Source organism: Oncorhynchus mykiss, chromosome 9, assembly GCF_013265735.2.
Source record: "Oncorhynchus mykiss isolate Arlee chromosome 9, USDA_OmykA_1.1, whole genome shotgun sequence".
NCBI classification, from domain to species: Eukaryota; Metazoa; Chordata; class Actinopteri; order Salmoniformes; family Salmonidae; genus Oncorhynchus; species Oncorhynchus mykiss.
In genome coordinates this window covers 20,435,896-20,456,010 of record NC_048573.1, presented here as the reverse complement: position 1 = coordinate 20,456,010, position 20,115 = coordinate 20,435,896, and the positions used below count along the sequence as shown (strand labels likewise).

The 20,115-nt window shown below is 43.5% G+C and overlaps 1 protein-coding gene across 3 annotated transcripts in view; it reads right to left on the bottom strand.

Annotated features, from left to right (window-relative positions):
• Window positions 1-1,041: 1,041 nt before the first annotated feature.
• acap1 (ArfGAP with coiled-coil, ankyrin repeat and PH domains 1) overlaps window positions 1,042-20,115 on the bottom strand; it is a 36,278-nt gene continuing 17,204 nt past the window's right edge. For all 3 annotated transcript variants that reach the window (XM_036987550.1, XM_021615056.2, XM_036987549.1), the window contains 22 exons: window positions 19,705-19,762; window positions 19,032-19,151; window positions 18,331-18,384; window positions 18,094-18,152; window positions 17,768-17,951; window positions 17,190-17,234; window positions 16,929-17,024; window positions 12,698-12,772; window positions 11,430-11,542; window positions 9,246-9,297; window positions 9,024-9,124; window positions 8,807-8,918; window positions 7,642-7,844; window positions 7,480-7,549; window positions 6,944-7,038; window positions 5,699-5,895; window positions 4,754-4,804; window positions 4,416-4,588; window positions 4,189-4,298; window positions 3,989-4,099; window positions 3,831-3,892; window positions 1,042-1,704 (listed from right to left, as the gene is read on the bottom strand). In XM_036987550.1, coding sequence (XP_036843445.1) covers window positions 1,607-1,704; window positions 3,831-3,892; window positions 3,989-4,099; window positions 4,189-4,298; window positions 4,416-4,588; window positions 4,754-4,804; window positions 5,699-5,895; window positions 6,944-7,038; window positions 7,480-7,549; window positions 7,642-7,844; window positions 8,807-8,918; window positions 9,024-9,124; window positions 9,246-9,297; window positions 11,430-11,542; window positions 12,698-12,772; window positions 16,929-17,024; window positions 17,190-17,234; window positions 17,768-17,951; window positions 18,094-18,152; window positions 18,331-18,384; window positions 19,032-19,130 — 2,160 coding nt within the window. In that variant the 5' untranslated portion in view covers window positions 19,131-19,151; window positions 19,705-19,762 and the 3' untranslated portion in view covers window positions 1,042-1,606. The remainder of the gene's footprint in view (window positions 1,705-3,830; window positions 3,893-3,988; window positions 4,100-4,188; window positions 4,299-4,415; window positions 4,589-4,753; window positions 4,805-5,698; window positions 5,896-6,943; window positions 7,039-7,479; window positions 7,550-7,641; window positions 7,845-8,806; window positions 8,919-9,023; window positions 9,125-9,245; window positions 9,298-11,429; window positions 11,543-12,697; window positions 12,773-16,928; window positions 17,025-17,189; window positions 17,235-17,767; window positions 17,952-18,093; window positions 18,153-18,330; window positions 18,385-19,031; window positions 19,152-19,704; window positions 19,763-20,115) is intronic.

The window sequence follows — 20,115 nt, the reverse complement described above, 5'->3', positions numbered from 1 at the left end:
TCCTGCCTATGCTGCTCTGTACCATCACTCATTCATATATCCTTATGTACATATTCTTTATCCCCTCACACTGTGTATAAGACAGTAGTTTTGGAATTGTTAGTTAGATTACTTGTTGGTTATTACTGCATTGTCGGAACTAGAAGCACAAGCATTTCGCTACACTCGCACTAACATCTGCTAACCATGTGTATGTGACAAATAACATTTGATTTGATATATCCAAAGCAAAAAACATCTACATTTTAAATGGTATTAATATTAATTCCCATATTTTCCCATTCATTCCCACAAAGTTTCCACCTCTGAATATTCCCCAAAATGTGCAACCCTAGTTGAGACTATGGCAATGGGGTTAGTTGAGCAAAATGAAGTGTTTTCTTCCCAGGCGTAATCACTAAGATATGAGGTAACAAAAGGCACGTTTGGTCAATGGATAAGGATCCCACCGTTCGTTTGTACTCTCTACAGTATTGCTCCGCAGCTGCTGTCTCAGTAATGTTTCACAGACAGTTGACATTGGTGACTTGCCAATAGGTCAAAGGTAGACCTGTTGACATTCTGCAAGTCACCTTATATAGTCTATTCAGGCATTTTGAAAGAACTGTTTCAGGTAAGCTGTTTGGAAATATTTTTTTTCCATTTGAGACAAACAGGACTTTATGTGCCTACAGGTTCCTCTTCTTCAATCGACAATACCCACCTAGCCAGTAGGCTTATGTGTATGGCACAACTACATTGGTTATATTTTAGGAATATTCAGTTCTGTTTTTTTATGCTGGTTTAAAGTGTTTATTCTCTCTTCAATGTTGTTCAGAGGTTACTGCAATGACATGGTGTTGCCACCTAGTGGATATAGATGGTCAATAGCCCTGTGGTTAGACACCGTATGGTCGAGAAGACCAATAATCCAACTATTGACGTAAATGCGTTTCTGGATGAGGGGTTGAATTGAACACAATACATTTTAATGACATGTGGTTGCTACACATTTCTGGCGGATGCAGTGAATTAAATGTGTTTTACTGCTTGATAATTGGGTATATTAAATTAACTCTGGTATTTTAATCGTCCGTACGAAATACAGCTCTGGTACCTCAGGCAGCCAATACAAAACACAAAAACACATCACATCAGAAATGATGAAGTACAAGAGCACATACAACAATTTGACCCTTTTGCGCTCATTGTTTTGTCACATTGTACAGTACATTAAGAGGGCTCAATCAAAATTCATACAAAACAACAAAAGGCAACCTTTTTTTTGTTCTAGTTCTGGGTGACCTAGTTGGAGCCGAGTCAACAAGACCAGATTAGGACGGACAGATGGACCTCAAGACTACGGGAAAGCGAAATGAATCATTTAAAATGGGAAGTTTCTACTGTATTAGCTGTCATTAGGCTGTACATCTTGTTCTCTCCTACAACCACGTATAGCCACTTGTCTCTGGCAGCCAAACACAAAGACATTACTGATGGGACTGGAGGCTCTACTAGGAGTAATGACCAGCTGAACTACGACCTAACGCAGAGCAGGTGGCCAGCAAATGTGTGTGTGTGTAAGACAAGGAAAACAGCATGTGAAAGAAACAGCAGCTGGGGTAGGTCAAGTCTTAAAATCTGTGCTGCGCCGTTTCAGCTTCTCTGGGTTGTTAGAGGCCATGTGAGAGAAGTCCCTGAAGATGTCCTGGTACGTTTCATCACCTGAGGAAAACAAGACATGAGAAGATCATTTTACGTTCACCAAATGGCTGTACATTTGTCCTCAAAAACGCCCCCTTTTCTCTCCCTCAATGTATCCCCATTACTACGATAAGCAGACACGCACGCACACGCCGTTTACCTGTAGCACTGCTAAGCAGGGGCATCAGGGGACACACTGCGCAAGCAGTGCAGAACAGGCGGCCGCCTCATTGGACAAACACAAAAGGCTCACACGACAACAATGAAGCAGTGCACATCAGAGTGACAGACAAGTTGAGCATCTCAGAGCACATGACATGGGAATCACAGCACTACTCCTCCTGAGCCAGACAGATTATTTGAGTCAAACCAGGAAATAGGCCTATTAGAAACTGAAATAATGTGTCAGTACTGGAGTAAATAACTGACTTGGCTGACAGTTTGGCCATGGGGGGAATAGATGGTACACTTTCTTTCTCATACAAACACAGCACAGTAAGGTTGAAGCTCTCCACATTGAGTCCACTGTTCCCTTTCCAGCCCAAATCTGTTGCGCCGACTAGGCCCACTGGCTAGGGTTTAGACCAGTGGTTCCCAAATGTTTAAGCATTGTTCATTGTGGATTGTCTTAATAGCAGCCTAAGACCGGCCACAACCCAACCCTCTAGTGGACCAGGAGCCGTTTGGAAAACACTCAACTTCAAATGGACAGAGTGGCTCATTCTGGTCTATACAGCTTCATGTTCTCAGTATCATTGGTGTTATTGTCGAGCAAAAGCAATGCCCAACAGTGGCAGCGTGCGTACACAACTGAAACAGGTTGAACACGACAATAACCGCTTAGGTGTGACAAACGAGGAACTGGTTTGAAAAAGTTAAAATAAGCCTGGGGATTGGGCAAACAGTGTAATGGGGAAAACCCTCAAGTGTATATAAACAAAAAAAATTTAAAAAGCATTTGGCGTTGGACTGAGCTTATGACAATGACACACAGCAGACTAAATTAGAATGCGCAAGGTGCATAAAATGTACATGGAGAGACATATACTGTACATCAACTGCACCCAAACAATCTGATTCCTGCTTTTTCAGGCAGCATACTGTGTAATACAATACATGCATACATAGGACCACATACACTGTAATACATAGAAGTATAAATCAGTGGAGGCTGGTGAGTGGAGCTATTAGGAGGACGGACTCATTGTAATGGCTGGAATGGAATTTTGGAACGGTCTCAAACATACGGAAACCTCGTTTCACTCCGTTCCATTGATTCCATTCCAGCCATTACAATGAGTCCGTCCTCCTCTAGCTCCCCCCACCAGCCTCCACTGATATAACTAGATGTTAAACATGGTCATTGCCCAGTGTTATCATACGGTGATCTACATAGAGCCAACATGGGCTGTAAAGTGCGTTCCTTCACTGTACATCGAAGTGCAACGTGGACTCACATGTCATTACATAAACACTCTCTAAAACATCCTCTTCTTCTACAGTATGTCCTCTCATTTCACCTTTAGTATTATATATCCAAAATGGCCACCTCTTCCCATAGAAAGACGACAGTATAGAAGCTGCTTGTTCATACATTTACCCTGTATTCTAGTTATCCTTCTAATCAAACTTCATTTAGTCTACTCCCTCTACTGAGGTACAGCAAATCGTCCAGAGCCAGTAACAATTCTCAGTTTCAAGAACCTTCCACATATACGTTCTGGAGAACATTCCCCTGACCTCTGTCAAAATTGTATTCTGAGAATGTTCTTTCTGAAAACACTCTTAGAAGGGTCTAGCAACGATTCCAGAAAATCTATCAGAACATATCATGCTCGACTTTAAAAACGTTCTAACAATGTTTCAGAGTTCAGAGAACAATCTCAACTTGAATGTTACTGTCTAGTCCCAATGTATTGGGGTTCTGGGAACATGTCTAGTTAGCCGAGTAGCCTTTGCACCTCAGCAGTACCCCTTTTCCTTCCTCTGTCGTCTCCATCAAGTATGATGCAAGTCCCCCTCTCTCTACTCATTCTGCCCTCCGCCCAGTGCCCATCCACTCAGTTGGTTCTTCAAGGCCTGAAGTCCCTTCCTTGTTTGGCCTATCCCACTCCCTGTCCCGCCCACTCCCTGTCCCATTGAGTGACCTGGTTGGCCAAAGGCTCCGTCCATCTCCCGCATCTCCTTGTTCATCTTGGCGATTCGCAGCCTGTTATGGGGATAGTAGAAGGATGGTGAGGAAATTCTGCTGTATCAATCAATCAATCAATCTAGTGTCAACAAATCAACTAATACTTATACTCACAGGGTGACGATGTCAGCGTTGGCGGTCTCCACGGCAATGGTGATGGGATCTTTCTGGGTGTGGTCTCTGGCATTGTAGTCCGCCCCTCTCTTCAGGAACAGACACACCAGCCTGGGAGATAGAGACCAGGTTAGTGTGTGCGTGTGTTCAAGTTTGTGTGTGTGTGTGTGTATGTATGCTTATGCATGTGTCTGTCCTACCCAGTGTGTCCCAGTATAGTGGCGTGGTGTAGGGGTCCTCTCCCATTGCTGTCTGCTGTGTTGACATTGGCACCGTTCTGTAGCAGGAACTCACACGCTGCCAAGGAGTTCTGGAGAGACAGGGGCCAGAGTATAGGTAAGAATTCGCACAAACCAGCGTCTCTCTCTTCTGAACGTAGACACACACCCACTCATGTCCTCGCCACAGTGATCTCTCGCTCACTCACCGCGGTGACTGCTTGTATGAGTGGGGTGCTGGACTCCTCGACGGTGTTGACCCAGTTGACGTCAGCTCCGTGGGCCAGGGCGTCAGCCATGACAGGGAAATGCTGCAGTGCTGCAGACCGGTATAACAACGCCCCGGGATGAAGACCAGACAGGTCCTCCTCTTCATCATCGTCTGTGTATGGAGGGATGACAAGGGTGTTTAATGTGCTTTTTCGTTTGTTTGGTCTGTTTTGGTGTGTGTGGAAAAAAAGTATGAACATTTATGCACTCAATACTGTAAGTCGCTCTGGATACGAGCATCTGCTAAATGACTATAATGTAAATGTGTGTGTGTCACCTTTGTGAATGCCTGTGTTGTTCTTTTGAAGAAGATCACTCTGGTTGAGCCCTGAGGGAGACAGAGAGAGAGAGAAGACAGAGCGATCGAGAGAGAGAAGACAGAACGAGAGAGAGAGAAGACAGAACAAGAGAGAGGAGACAGACAGAGAAGAGACAGGGAGACAGAGAGAGGAGACAGACAGAGAGGAGTCAGAGATCGAGAGAGAAGACAGAAGACAGAGAGATCGAGAGAGAAGACAGAGAGAGGGGAGAGAGAGATCGAGAGAGAGGAGACAGAGAGAGAGAGGAGACAGAGGGAGAGAGGAGACAGAGGGAGAGAGAGGAGAGAGATGGGGAGAGAGAGGAGAGAAGACAGATCGAGGAGACAGAGAGAGAGAGAGGAGACAGAGAGGAGAGAAGACAGATCGAGAGAGGAGACAAAGAGAGAGAGTGGGAGGAGACAGATCGAGAGAGATAGAGACAGATCGAGAGAGACAGAGACTCAACATCGCAGCAGGCCACCATATTAGAGGTTTATCGTGCTGATTATAACAATAGACACAGGGTATCTACCACAGCTTACTGCTGTGTCACCAAGTTCAGATGATTTCTGTGTGTATGTAGGTACTAGCGTGCATGCAGCGAGGCTGAACAATGTGGAATTATTTCATTCACTCCTATCTTGATAACTTGTAGAATGCCATCTATCCTGCTAAAAATCCCTTGGACAGACACAAATAACCCACAGCACCTGCACTCTTTACATTCCTGACCTGTACACACAGGTGTACTGTTTTAGGACTTAAAAAACTTCAACACCTACCAGTCCATCAGTAGACTGCAGGCAGAAACATATCTGTACAGAATGAGTTGCATACCTGATCTGCTAAAAGAGGCCAGCCCGGTACAGCTCGGCTTGGCCCTATAGTGTAAATCAGACAAGCGTGTATGTTCCGTCCAGTACCTGGGAGTCGTGGCAGGGTGGCCCGATTGGGTTTGGGTTTGAGTGGTGGGCGTGAGCCGGCTGGCCTCTCTTGGGTGTTTGCTCTGTTCCTCCGGGCGCTGGAGCGCCGCAGTGGAATGTTCCGACCCGTCTCCGGGAGCTTCTGGATAAACTTCTTCTCCACAAACTTAGAACGAATCCACGACTCCTTATCACCCCTGAGACAGAGAGAGAATATGAAAGAGAAAACGTCTGTAAAAAAGTGTCAGGTCCTTCTGCTTAAAAGCATTTTTATTTATAGAAAAAAAATAGAATCAAAATGCACATTATAAAACCATATGACACAGCAGGTAAATTCAGTTCAATTCAAACTTGACAAACCAGGCCTGACTGTACTACTATTTGACAACACAGTTGACTGCATGCACACTACTGTACATCCTGAGCACACACACACACAGACAAAACCATGCAACTGCACATCACATTTCCGGGGGACAGTTTATAGTTTACAACAAACCACAGCCGTCGTCGTGTACCTGTGCAACTTCCTGTCTGGGGTGCAGCAAAGGAGAGGAAAAGAGGAAGCCAGATCATTGAACCGATGAAAGTGTTTGATTAAAGATTTGAGCAGAACTAATATCGTCAAATTGTGTAAAGAAAAATATTCGCCTGCATTTAGCAGTATGCATGTGTAGTGTAATACGAAAAAAAGTTAAAATCTCCCTTTAGTTTCAAGTTATGACACCAGAGGGGGATGAGGAGGACATTTCTATCTGCAACGTTGAACAAGCACCTGGTATAACAAATCAAAGTACCAGTCGAAAGGTTGGACACCTACTCATTCCAGGGTTTTTCTTCATTTTTACTATTTTCTACATTGTAGAATAACAGTGAAGACATCACAACTATGAAATAACACATATTGAATCATGCAGTAACCAAAAAAAAAAAAAAACAAACAAACAAATCAAAATATATTTTATATTTGAGATTCTTCAAAGTAGCCACCCTTTGCCTTGACGACAGCTTTGGACACTCAAACTTTTGACTTGGTACTGTATATAACCTACTCTGTGTACAAAATAATCATGTCCGGTCTATACAATATATTTATATCTGAACGTTCTGTTCCACTATACTTTATAAACATTTAAATCAAATCACACTGTAAATGCTGGGAAATCTTTAATGTCTGAGTGAGATTTAACGTGTCGTTGACGGGTTATGACTCAGGACCCGAGGAATGAAGATGAGGGTTCATACCTTGGACTGGATGGGTGGGGTTTCTTGATGGTGATCTCATCAATCCGCGCCTCGTAGATCCTGTTGATGGCTGTGTTGCCCAACTCACACATCAACTACAGCACACACAGAGAGAGAGAGAAAGAGAGGGTGGACATAATTACTTACTTTAAAAAAAAGGTGCAATATGCAGAAATTTCCTGGTTGCAAACAATGTGAATCGTTTGCCTAATTTCAGTTTGTGTGACAAAACAAGCACGTGACTCATTCATTGTACCGTCTGTTTGAAGCTGTTGTATAAAACTGAAATTAAAAGACGCAAAAATGAAACTTAAGACCGGGAAGCATAGAAATAGCGCACATAGAACACATCTACTGCTTCTTAGACTTGCTTTCAATGAGAATGACATATCTATTACTCACATTTCTATGTGCTTTTGGTCAGGTCACCAAAAAAAGTGCACATTGCAGCTTTAAGAATTGTCTTTACATTGTATGAAAAAAAGCTATGAATTAAGATAATATTTTATCTGCTTAGAGCATGTACATAGTCTTACCCTGACCAGCTCTGGTTCCCAGGAGTCCAGGGTGAGGGAGCGTACTTTGGAGAAGTGGACACCCAGACTCCTGTCAGCAGGACACCGAGAAGAAGGGAGTTAGTTACATATTAATGTGTGTGTGTGTGTGTGTATATATGTGTGTGTGTGTATATATCCTACCTGTGTATCCCAGAACAGACGATACAGAGGGTGATCCCCAGGTTAATAGAAGCCCAGTCCGGACCAGGCTCTCCACAGTCGCAGCACTGCTTGTTTCCCGGGATGCCCTGGACCTGATCCAGAGCCTCGCGGCCCCCCGTCTTTTCCTGATCCCCAAACACCCCTCCTCCTGGGCTGCCCGACACTGAGCTGCAACGCTCCCTCTGTGTGTGTGTGTGTGTGTGTGTGTGTGTGTGTGTGTGAGAGAGAGAGAGGGGGAGAACGAGACAGAGCGAAAGAGAGAGAGCAGGGGAGAACGAGACAAAGAGCGCAAAAGAGAGAGAGGGGGAGAAGGAGAGAGAGAGAGAGGGAGGAGAACGAGACAAAGAAAGAAAGAGAGAGAGGGGGGGAGAAGGAGACAGAGAGAGAGAGAGAGGGGGGAGAACGAGACAAAGAAAGAGAGAGAGAGAGAGGTACACACAAACATATGGAATGAGTGTGGATCACTGCACTTTCTGTAGACAATGAGTTACAACTCTGCTTCTGAAAATAAGTGTTGTTTGTTGGGGAAGCTAAATAGTTTACCGAGCTACCAATTACTTCACACTGGAACAAGTTAAGCTGCACTATAGCTACACTAAGAGAATAGTTTACTTAACTAAAGTTTCTTTGGAAAAGTAGTTCAATGCATCCAAACTACTTTGTGTTAAATTACAATTAGGCAGGGCTGTTGCCAAATATTTTATGTTAGCAACAAAAGTAGTTCCAGTCGTTAGCTATACCGCTACATAGCAAAAATATCAATAACTACTGAAACCACTACCTAGATTTTAATTTAGTTTAACTACAACCAAGCTACTGCAAAATGTAGTTACATTACTAGTTGAACTACATGTAGTTACAACACTAGTTGAACTACATGTAGTTACAACACTAGTTGAACTACATGTAGTTACAACACTAGTTGAACTACATGTAGTTACAACACTAGTTGAACTACATGTAGTTACAACACTAGTTGAACTACATGTAGTTACAACACTAGTTGAACTACATGTAGTTACAATACTAGTTGAACTACATATAGTTACAATACTAGTTGAACTACATGTAGTTACAATACTAGTTGAACTACATGTAGTCACTACTCCCTGACACAGAGTGAATAAGGTGTGTGTGTTCTCACTGGGCTGTGTGGGTCTTCTCTGCGTTCCTGGAAGGCTGAGGCTATGCTGTTCTGGACAGCACTTATCCAGCCCTGTTGCTGACGCTCTGAGTCCGCCTGTAACAGACAGCTCCTACACGCACACACACACACAGTAAATACCACACGCCCAAAACTAACATCAATGGCAACATCAGCACACACAGACAAACTGCATGTACACAGACAGTACACTCACTTGGACGGTGAGACCACCTCAAAGCAGAATCGTCTCTCGTTGTCAGCGCAGACCTTCACTGTGCACAGACGCAGGTCCTCCATCACCACGGTGGGCTGCTCCTGAGAGAGGGAATAGGACACAGGCTGTGAAAGTGTGTGTGTTTTTTTATTATCTTTGTGTCTGCATGGATTGCTATTAAAAATGCATTGAAAAGTAAAGCAGTGGCTTTCAAAAACTCACCTTGAATTTCTTCTGATAGACCAGTTGATTTTTCTGGATAGAGAACCAGCGCCTACAGTCGTCAGACAGGAGATCAAAAGGAGATGAGAAGGAATAATGCAATCACCTTCCTAGGCTGAACCATTAAAAACCTCTCTGGGCACAAAACAACTAGAGCTGAAGAGGGCCAAATAATGGGTGGAAAGAAAAGGCAGTGAAATATATATATATATAAGAAAGACACAGGCACAGAGACAGACAGACGAGACACACCCTCTTCAACATATATATCAACGAATTAGCGAGGGCACTAGAACAGTCTGAAGAATCTGAAGTCAAATGTCTACTGTTTGCTGATGATCTGATGCGTCTGTCCCCAATCACCAAGGAGGGCCTACAGCAGCACCTAGATCTGTCCCCAACCACCAAGGAGGGCCTACAGCAGCACCTAGATCTGTCCCCAACCACCAAGGAGGACCTACAGCAGCACCTAGATCTGTCCCCAACCAAGGAGGACCTACAGCAGCACCTAGATCTGTTCCCAACCAAGGAGGGCCTACAGCAGCACCTAGATCTGTCCCCAACCAAGGAGGGCCTACAGCAGAACCTAGATCTTCTGCACAGATTATGTCAAACCTGACCTGGGCCCTGACAGTAAATCTCAGTAAGACAAAAATAATGGTGTTCCAAAAAAGATCCAGTCACCAGGACCACAAATACAAATTCCATCTAGACACCATTGCCCTAGAGCACAAAAAAAACGACACATACCTTGGCCTAAACATCAGCGCCACGGGTAACTTCCACAAAGCTGTGAATGAGCTGAGACAAGGCAAGAAGGGCCTTCTACGCCATCAAAAGGAACATAACATTCTACATACCAATTAGGATCTGGCAAAAAAAATACTTGAAATCAGTTATAGAACCCATTGTCCTTTATGATTGTGAGATCTGGGGTCCGCTCACCAACCAAGACTTCACAAAATGGGACAAACACCAAATTGAGACTCTACATGCAGAATAATGCTAAAATATCCTTTGTGTACAATGTAAAACACCAAATAATGCACGAGGAGCAGAAATAGTCCGATACCTGCTAATTATCAAAATCCAGAAAAGAGACGTTAAATTATACAACCACCTAAAAGGAAGTGATTCCCAAACCTTCCATAACAAAGCCATCACCTACAGAAAGATGAACCTGGAGAAGAGTCCCCTAAGCAAGCTGGTCCTGGGGCTCTGTTCACAAACACAAACAGACCCCACAGAGCTCCAGGACAGCAACACAATTAGACCCTGCCAAATCATGAGAAAACAAAAAGAGAATTACTTGACACATTGGAAAGAATTAACAAAAAAATCTGAGTAAACTAGAATGCTATTTGGCCCTAAACAGAGAGTACACAGTGGCAGAATACCTGACTACTGTGACTGACCAGTGAGCATAGCCTTGCTATTGAGAAAGACCGCCGTAGGCAGACCTGGCTCCCAAGAGAAGACAGGCTATGTGCACACAGCCCACAAAATGAGGTGGAAACTGAGCTGCACTTCCTAACCTCCTGCCAAATGTGTGACCATATTAGAGACACATATTTCCCTCAGATTACACAGACCCACAAAGAATTCGAAAACAAACCCAATTTTGGGTGAAATACCAGTGTGTCATCACAGCTGTAAGATTTGTGACCTTTTGCCACAAGAAAAGGTCAACCAGTGAAGAACAAACACCATTGTAAATACAACCCATATTTATGTTCATTTATATTCTCTTTTGTACTTTAACTACTTGCACATCATTACAACACTGTATATAGACATAATGACATTTGAAATGTCTTAATTCTTTTGGAACGTCTGTGAGTGTAATGTTCACTGAACATTTTGATTTTTTTATTATCTACTTCACTTACTTTGGCAACGTAAACATGTTTCCCATGGAAATAATACCCTTGAATTGATAAGAGCGAGAGAGAGAGTCTGGATTCATAATACAAAGTCAAATCATGACCATGAGGTCAGTGGTCTTCAGGTTGGGAAGTCAGAGCTCTAGAAAGAGGCCCGTGTTCCCGAGTTGGAATTCCAAGTCCGACTTCCCAGCTGTTTTGAACGTGGCAAGTGAGTGATGGCGAGAGCGAGAGAGAGGAGAGAGAAAGAGAGGGAGAACAACGTACAGCACAGAAACAGGGAAATCGAAAGGTAACATACCTGCTCCAAGTCTTGAAGGCATTGCTAGCTCTCTTATACAGGTAGCCCTCCATGGCGATACCGTTGGGTGCATCAGCACAGAAATCCATTAAGGAGTTATCATACGAGACATCCTACCAACACAACACAAACACAACACAAACATACACATGACTGTAGGGAAGGGATGTTAGTATCAGGACGTAAATCTAATTTGAATGCAGTGATACCAGTTGATCCCAAGCTATGTTTGAAAGAAAATTATGTCGTAAGGTCTTCCTGTCTACATGGCCTTCGGAAAGTATTCCGACCCCTTGATTTTTGCCACATTTTGTTACGTTACAGCCTTATTCTAAAAATGATTTGAATTTTTTTGCCCTCAATCTACACACAATACCCCACAATGACTAAGTGAAAACAGGTTGTAGGAAACTTAAGTATTCAGACCCTTTGCTATGATCCCTGAGATGTTTCTACAACTTGATTGGAGTCCAACTGTTGCAAATTCAATTGATTGGACATGATTTGGAAAGGCACACATCTGTTTATTTACGGTCCCACAGTTGACAGTACATGTCAGAGCAAAAGCCAAGCCATGAGGTCGAGGGAATTGTCTGTAGAGCTCCGAGACAGGATTGTGTTGAGGCACAGATCTGGGGAAGGGTACCAAAACAATTATGCAGCATTGAAGGTCCCCAATAACTCCATTATTCTTAAATGTAAGAAGTTTGGAACCACCAAGACTCTTCCTGGAGCTGGCTGCCCGGGTCAAACTGAGCAATCGGGGGAGAAGGGCCATGTTCAGGGAGATGACCAAGAACCTGATGGTCACTCTGACAGAGCTCCAGAGTTCTTCTGTGGAGATGGGAGAACATTCCAAAAGGACAACCATCTCTGCAGCACTCCACCAATCTGGCCTTTATGGTAGAGTGGACAGATGGAAGACACATGACAGCCCGCTACGAGTTTGCCAAAAGCACTGAGTAAAGGGTCTGAATACTTAAGTGTCATGTATTTCCATTTTTAAAAAATATATCCAAAAAACAGTTTTTGTTTTGTCATTATGGGGTATTGTGTGAAGATTGATGAGGGGAAAAAAGGATTGAATACATTTTAGAATCTGGCTGTAACATAACAAAATGTGGGAAAAGTCAAGGGGTCTGAATAGTTTCCGAAGGCACTGTATGTCCTCAGAGGATGGAGAGCTAGCGTAATCACATGGAAGCCATCATGGTGGTCTGTGATTAGCTTCTTTCTTTACTGTAGTGTTTGGTTCCAGCCGTGTTTACCTTTTTCTTAATGGCAGCGTGTCTCTGTTCCATGTCTCTCTTCTCCCTTGCGGAATTCAACACTAGTTGAGTGTGCTGTGTACGAGAGAGAAAGTCGGGCACAATCAATTTGATTTAAAAACTAAAAAATCCAATAGGGCCAGTATCGAGATACTTGTAACTGTTTTGTTTCCTTGCCACCATACTAACTTCTTTAGGAAAACAGCCCTAACATTTAAAACAAGCATCATTATGTTGTCATCCAGAGTAACATTTATTAATTTTCCAAGACATAGCAACAAAAATGTTTACATACAACAGGTTTCTAAAAGACCAAAGAGTTGTCTACTTTGTGTTCTCATTTTAGCCATTGAAACAAATATTGCGATACTAGTATGGCCACAGCCAATATTTCAAATGATGCACACTATCCTAAATAACACACAGCGGTTCAGCATGATAGGTCCGTTCAGCCAGGCAACTAAATAAAGATAATAATGTACACAGTATACTGGACAGTATGTTTTTGGATATAGAGTTGTAAAGATGAATGTAGAAACTGTTGAGGAAAATCAGGCGAGGAGGTAAAGGGCTTCAGGCTTGTACAGCGTTCAGGTGGAGGTCAGGGAGTCCTTCACTCCAGACTTCCTCCTCTGGGGAAAACAGGAAGGAGGAAGTGCTGAACCTCTCCCAACTTCTGGCCGATGGATCGAGGGAAACTCTCCAGCAGCTTCGTATAGCAGTTTTACTTTCACTCCCTCTCTCTTTCGCATAAAGATTTCAGATGATCCAGCTGCCTTTAAGCAACTTCGCGCTCATTCTTTCCCTCTCTCATTCTGCCTCGCAATCCTTCACCATTTCCTGTAACAGCAGGAAGAGCTAAAATCAGTCTTTGTGGCTTTAAAATGGTCTGGTGAAAGGTGACTTGCTTCCCGGTTGAGCTGCTCTCGGATGTGCAGACTAATTAACACACGGGTTAGTTGTAGTCTACTGTTGACTGCAGTCCTAGAGCTCCATGTATGGCAGCACGTCCAGTTATGCTACAGTGTCCATCCAGCGTAGCACTGACATCACTGTATGACAAGATGAAAACATGCAAGCACATGGACAACACATCTTCGCTCACACAGGTGCACACACACTTTCTAAGTCATGTGAAATAGTTCCTGTTGATGGTGCCCACACTGTTTCCTGTCACGACGAGAGGGACTTCACCTTGTGATTTCCTCGTCCCTCCTGGCAACATTGTTAGGACTCGTGTACTAATTAATCCATGGAATCAACTGCTAGAATAAACCTTCCGTCAAAGACAGGGGTTCCCAACCTAGGGGTCACGCCCCACATATTGGGTGTGCCAATTGTGGGGTGCAGGACCTTCCTTGATTAAATATATATATATTTTTTTACACTGATCTAAAACTACGCATAAATCTGCGATGCTTAAGGATAGAAACAAGCGGAAGAGGAAGACGCGATATCTTTGGTTTGTCTCTATGACATTCAGAAGCTGAGCTTCGACCTTCTAAAGTCGAGGAGCCAAAGAAATTAGATTTTGCTTGGGAAGTCCCCTTATACAATGTGGGACTCTGTCGTAATCAATTGATCTATTAACTTTCTGTAAAAGAGAACATGTATAATTAAATTAAAAACAGAAATCATACATTTGGTAGCGGAATACCATTTGAGGAAATCAGGTCTAGCCTTTATTTTCCTTATCCATTAAGTATCCTATCTAAAAGAGTCATGTTAAACTATGGAAAATAGCAGGAAATTTGCTTCAAAACAAACTCATTCCTAGGTCCCTCAAATTAAACTAAATCAAGCTGGTGGTGTTTTTATTAGAGGCTATCTCAATAAAAAAAGAACACTTTTCTTTTTTTTTTTAAAGGGGAGGGAATGCGGCGTGCCATTTCTCTAATGTAAAACAAAAAGTGCCCTGGGGAAAAAAAGAACGCTGATCTAAGAGAAGAAGTCATTCCCCTCCTCTTCCACTCACTTTCATTAAACTATTTTACTTCACTCTCTCTGCTCGCTAATGTCAACATCTGAACAACATGCACTGCCATTCAAAAGTTTGGGGTCACTTAGAAATGTTTTTGTTTTTGAAAGAAAAGCACATGTGTTGTCCATTAAAATAACATCAAATTGATCAGCAATACATTGTAGACATTGTTAATGTTGTAAATGACTATTGCAGCTGGAAACGGCAGATTTTTTTAAATGGAATATCCACATAAGAGTACAGAGGCCCATTATCAGCAACCATCACTCCTGTGTTCCAATGGCTCGTTGTGTTAGCTAATCCAACTTTATCATTTTAAACTGCACCTGTACATAGATGGACTGTTTACAGATGGGCTATCTACCTCATCCCCATACTGTATTTTTTTATTTTATTTATCCTGCTCCTTTGCACCCCAGTATCTCTACTTGCACATTCATCTTCTGCACATCTACCATTCCAGTGTTTAATTGCTATATTGTAATTACTTTGCCACCATGGCCTATTTATTGCCTTAACTCCCTTATCTCACCTCATTTGCACTCACTGTATATAGACTTTTTTGTTTTCTTTTTTTCTACTCTATTGTTGACTATATGTTTTGTTTATTCCATGTGTAACTCTGTTGTTGTATGTGTCGAATTGCTATGCTTTATCTTGGCCAGGTCGAAGTTGCAAATGAGAACTTGTTCTCAACTAGCCCACCTGGCTAAATAAAGGTGAAACAAAAAAATAAAAATGTTAAAAGACTAATTGATCATTAGAAAACACTTTTGCAATTATGTTAGCACAGCTGAAAACTGTTGTCTGATTAAAGAAGCAGAAAAAATGGCCTTCTTTAGACTAGTTGAGTATCTGGAGCATCAGCATTTGTGGGTTCAATTACAGATTCAAAATGGCCAGAAACAAAGACCTTTCTTCTGAAACTCGTCAGACTATTATTGTTCTGAGAAATTAAGGCTATTTCATGCGAGAAATTGCCAAGAAACTGAAGATCTCGTACAACGCTGTGTACTACCCCCTTCACAGAACAGCGCAAACTGGCTCTAACCAGAATAGAAAGAGGAGTGGGAGGCCCCGGTGCACAACTAAGCAAGAGGACAAGTACATTAGTGTCTCTAGTTTGAGAAACAGACGCCTCACAAGTCCTCAACTGGCAGCTTCATTAAATAGTACCCGCAAAACACCAGTCTCAATGTCAACAGTGAAGAGGTGACTCCTTGATGCTGGCCTTCTAGGCAGAGTTGCAAAGAAAAATACATATCTCAGACTGGCCAATAAAAAGAAAAGATTAAGATGGGCAAAAGAACACAGACACTGGACAGAGGAAGATTGTAAAAGTGTTATGGACAGACAAATCTAAGTTTGAGGTGTTCGGATCACAAAGCATGGTGGAGACAACGTGATGGTCTGGGGATGCTTTAGTGGTGGTAAAGTGAGAGATTTGTACAGGGTAAAAGGGATCTTGAAGAAGGAAGGCTATCACTCCATTTTGCAACGCCATGCCATACCCTGTGGACAGCGCTTAATTGGAGCCAATTTCCTCCTACAAAAGGACAATGACCTAAAGCACAGCTCCAAAATGTGCAAGAACTATTTAGGGAAGAAGCAGTCAGCTAGTATTCTGTCTATAATGGAGTGGCCAGCACAGTCACCGGATCTCAACCCTATTGAGCTGTTGTGGGAGCAGCTTGACTGTATGGTACATAAGAAGTGCCCATCAAGCCAATCCAACTTGTGGGAGGTGCTTCATGCTTCAGAAGCATGGGGTGAAATCTCTTCAGATTACCTCAACAAATTGACAACTAGAATGCCAAAAGTCTGCATGGCTGTAATTTCTGCAAATGGAGGATTCTTTGACGAAAGCAAAGTTTGAAATAACAGTTGTGTCCTTCAATTAAAAATCATTATTTATAACCTTGTCAACATCTTGACTATATTTCCTATTCATTTTGCAACTCGTTTCATGTATGCTTTCATGGAAAACAAGGACATTTCTAAGCGACCCCAAACTTTTGAACGGTAGTGTACTTGAACAGATCTCTGCCTTCATGAATTTGGTTTATCCAACACACTTTCCGGCTCACTCCTGTCCTTGAGCTGGTCTTGTCTGTTGATGTCCTGTGTTATGTCATGTTTCATGTTTTGTGTGGACCCCAGGAAGAGTAGCTGCTGCTTTTGCAACATCTAATGGGGATCCTAATAAAATCCCCCCCCCCCCCCAAAAAATCCCCCACTTGTCCTCGTTACCTCTTCACTCAGGGTGCGTCGATAGTCGGCCAGCTCAGAGAGGGACTGGTGACCTTGTTGGAAGAACTGGGACTGGGCTTCCATCATAGACACCATCTGACAGAAACCCAGAATAAAACTTCATCATCATACACTCAAGACTAAACAATACATGCAGCCCCAAAGACAAGTCAACAAATCATTAGACACCCACATGTGGACTCAACCATGCGACACTTGAAATATTCCCGACGATAAAAGTTCCCACGTCATGAAACTCACCGCCATCAGAATGTCGGTCTTCTTCTTGGCCTCGATGACATTGATCTTGGAAAGAGGACGAGTGAGTGAACAGGAGAGGACAGAACATGTGTGTTGGTATGACTGCAGCTAGTACTAACCACTGGGTATTAATAGTCACCAGCCTGCTACAGGGAAACCCGAAGGCAATGCTGTTAGCTTTCCCCACAGCAAAACACATGTCACTAAGCAGAGGTGCTGTTGCATATTTTATCAACGCCATTTGTTAGAAACATGTCCTGTTCCTCCTGACAAATATCTTATGTAAAATTCTCTCTAGTATTTGGTTTGAGGCCTTCCAGTAGTGGCATGTCATCAAACAGAAAGCAAGCAGTGTAATGAACAAGATTCCAACATGAGCTGGAGACTACAATTGATAGTTTCAACACTAGTCATATGTAACTCAATTCCAGGCAAACCACTTCAAACCAGGTCCAATGTGTGTGAGCGCATGCAGGCGAGTGTGTAAGTGAATATTTTGTCTGTAGCATCCTTACCATCAATTAACCAAGTTTGGTCCTTCCCCAAAATACACTCTCATCCAGCTTTGATGACCTCACCTGCAGTACGTAGTCGAGGGCCCCGGAACGGAAGGTCTTGCGGGCGTTGAGGAGGGCGTGGCTGGCTTCCTCCACCTCGTGCTGCTTCCCCCGGGGGGCCTGAGCGTTCCTGCCCAACGCCGCCTCCAGACTCTCACTGCCCCGCTCAAACTCCTTACGCACATCCTTGAACCGACGCACGTCCCTGGGAGAAGGGGGAGGGGGAGAGAGGGATGAATGAATGTGGCCCATAAAGGCGTGGGTGTGACTGGGGGATGCCGTGACACCAGTCTATGGTAGTGGTTTGAAACAATACTAAATTATTAAGGAGTGCCAGACTCACTCACTCTTTCACAAAACTCTGCAGTTTCAACTTCACCGACTTCTGTGTGGTCTCAATCACTTCCTAGGAGAAAAAGAGAGAGAAATAGAGGGAAATAAGGGGGTGGGTTAAATGGAGCGAGAGAGAGGGGGAGAGGAAGAGAAAGAAAGAGAGGGATACTCAGACACCTGACATTTAAAAGTGGTTGCTACAGTAACTAATGTTGTTGGCAAGCGATGCACAGTAGAGGAGTCCAACTCACCCCCTGAGCTTCCAGAATCACTTCCAGCTTCTGGGAGAATTTCTCCAAACACTCCTACGAGAAAAGAACACAGAATGAGTTTAACTTATTCATCAATGGTTGAATACAATACAACTTCCACTTACATTTGAGTCATTTAGCAGAAGGTCAATTAGAGTTAAGTGCCTTAAGGGCACATCAGCAGATTTTTCACCCCGTCGGCTCTGGGATTTGAACCAGCAATCTTTTGGTTACCGGCCTAATGCTCTTAACCGCCAGGCTACCTGCCACCCTTCCCTTCATAAGAATGTACTATGATAAAGACATAATTATAAACTGGGTGGTTAAAACCCTGAATGCTGATTGGCTGACAGTCGTGGTATATCAGACCGTATACCATGGGTTTGACAAAGTATGTATTTTTACTGCTCTAATTACGTTGGAAACCAGTTTATAATAGAAATAAGGCACAAGGGGGTGTGGTATATGGCCAATATACCACAGCTAATGGTTGTATCCAGGCACTCCGCGATGCGTCGTACTTCAGAACAGCACTTAGCCGTGGTATATTGGCCATATACCACACCCCCTCGTGCCTTATTGCTTAAGCATATAACACTAACCACAACACTATGTAATAGCGCTATCTACAGATCGGCCCCTCCTACACTGATCTCAAATCAGTGGTTCGAGTGTAGCTCCCAGCATCTCTATAGACTCACCCCCATCATGTTGTCCCCAGAACAGTGGTGGCCCAGCTCTTTGAGCCCTGTGACAAAGCTCTTGCTGGTCTGACAGTAGGCCCTGCCAGCCTCCAGCATGGAGTGGCACTGCTTCACCAGCTACACAATAACACAATGTGTCAGGGTTCAACACAACACAACTCCATGTTGCAAAAGATGTGGAAACACACTACAATGCACACAGCATGACACAACATTTCAATATGACATGGGGCAACACGGCATGACATCGCCGACAAATATGACCACTGTCCAGACGCAGAATGGGTTGAGACTCACAGGAATCGGAACATTGATGACCGAAGTATGCATTGGAAATTGTTATGCGCACCAATCCCTTCAGGGAACTTGGAAGATCAAGCGATTGACAGTACAATGTGTGGTCAGTTACTTTTCCCTCTGGTGACAACAGGGTGGGGAAGTGGCACTGGAGTTAGTTCCCTTCAACTCAGGTGAAACACCATGTCTGTCACAGTTCATAGTCACTACTAAGAGGAAGAAACTGACCCTGTCCAGCTACTTCCTCTACGGTCTGGATGGCTGGGTGTATGTTTATAGAAGTAGTGGTTAGATACTGGGAGCATAACGGAAGAGTGGGGAGGTTTGGAGAGAACTTTGTGTGTGTGTGTGTGTGTGTGTGAGACTCTCTCACCTTTTCTAATCGCGTCTCCAATTCACTGACATCTCCTTCCACCACTTCAATGTCAGCCCTGGATGAAAACACAGACACACGTCGCCACATTACTCGGCACATTAAGAAACACCACCACAGACAGAGGGTCTTGTCCAACACCTCCACACCATCCTGGTCTGAATGTTGAGCTGCTTTGCACAGTGCTAGCCGATCTACAGTAGAAATGTCTGTGGCTGTGGTATCGGAAGTCATGAGAGTTCAATCACCAACAGTACACACGACGCTTCAAATGATATCTGGTACGGTTTATAAAATGGGCCTGTCAGAAGGGCAGTGGAAGGAGATTGTGACTGTTAGAACAGAGGAGATACTGACTCAGACTTTCTCACGTCAACGGCCCAACAGTGTGGTTTCTGCTGCCTTCCACCA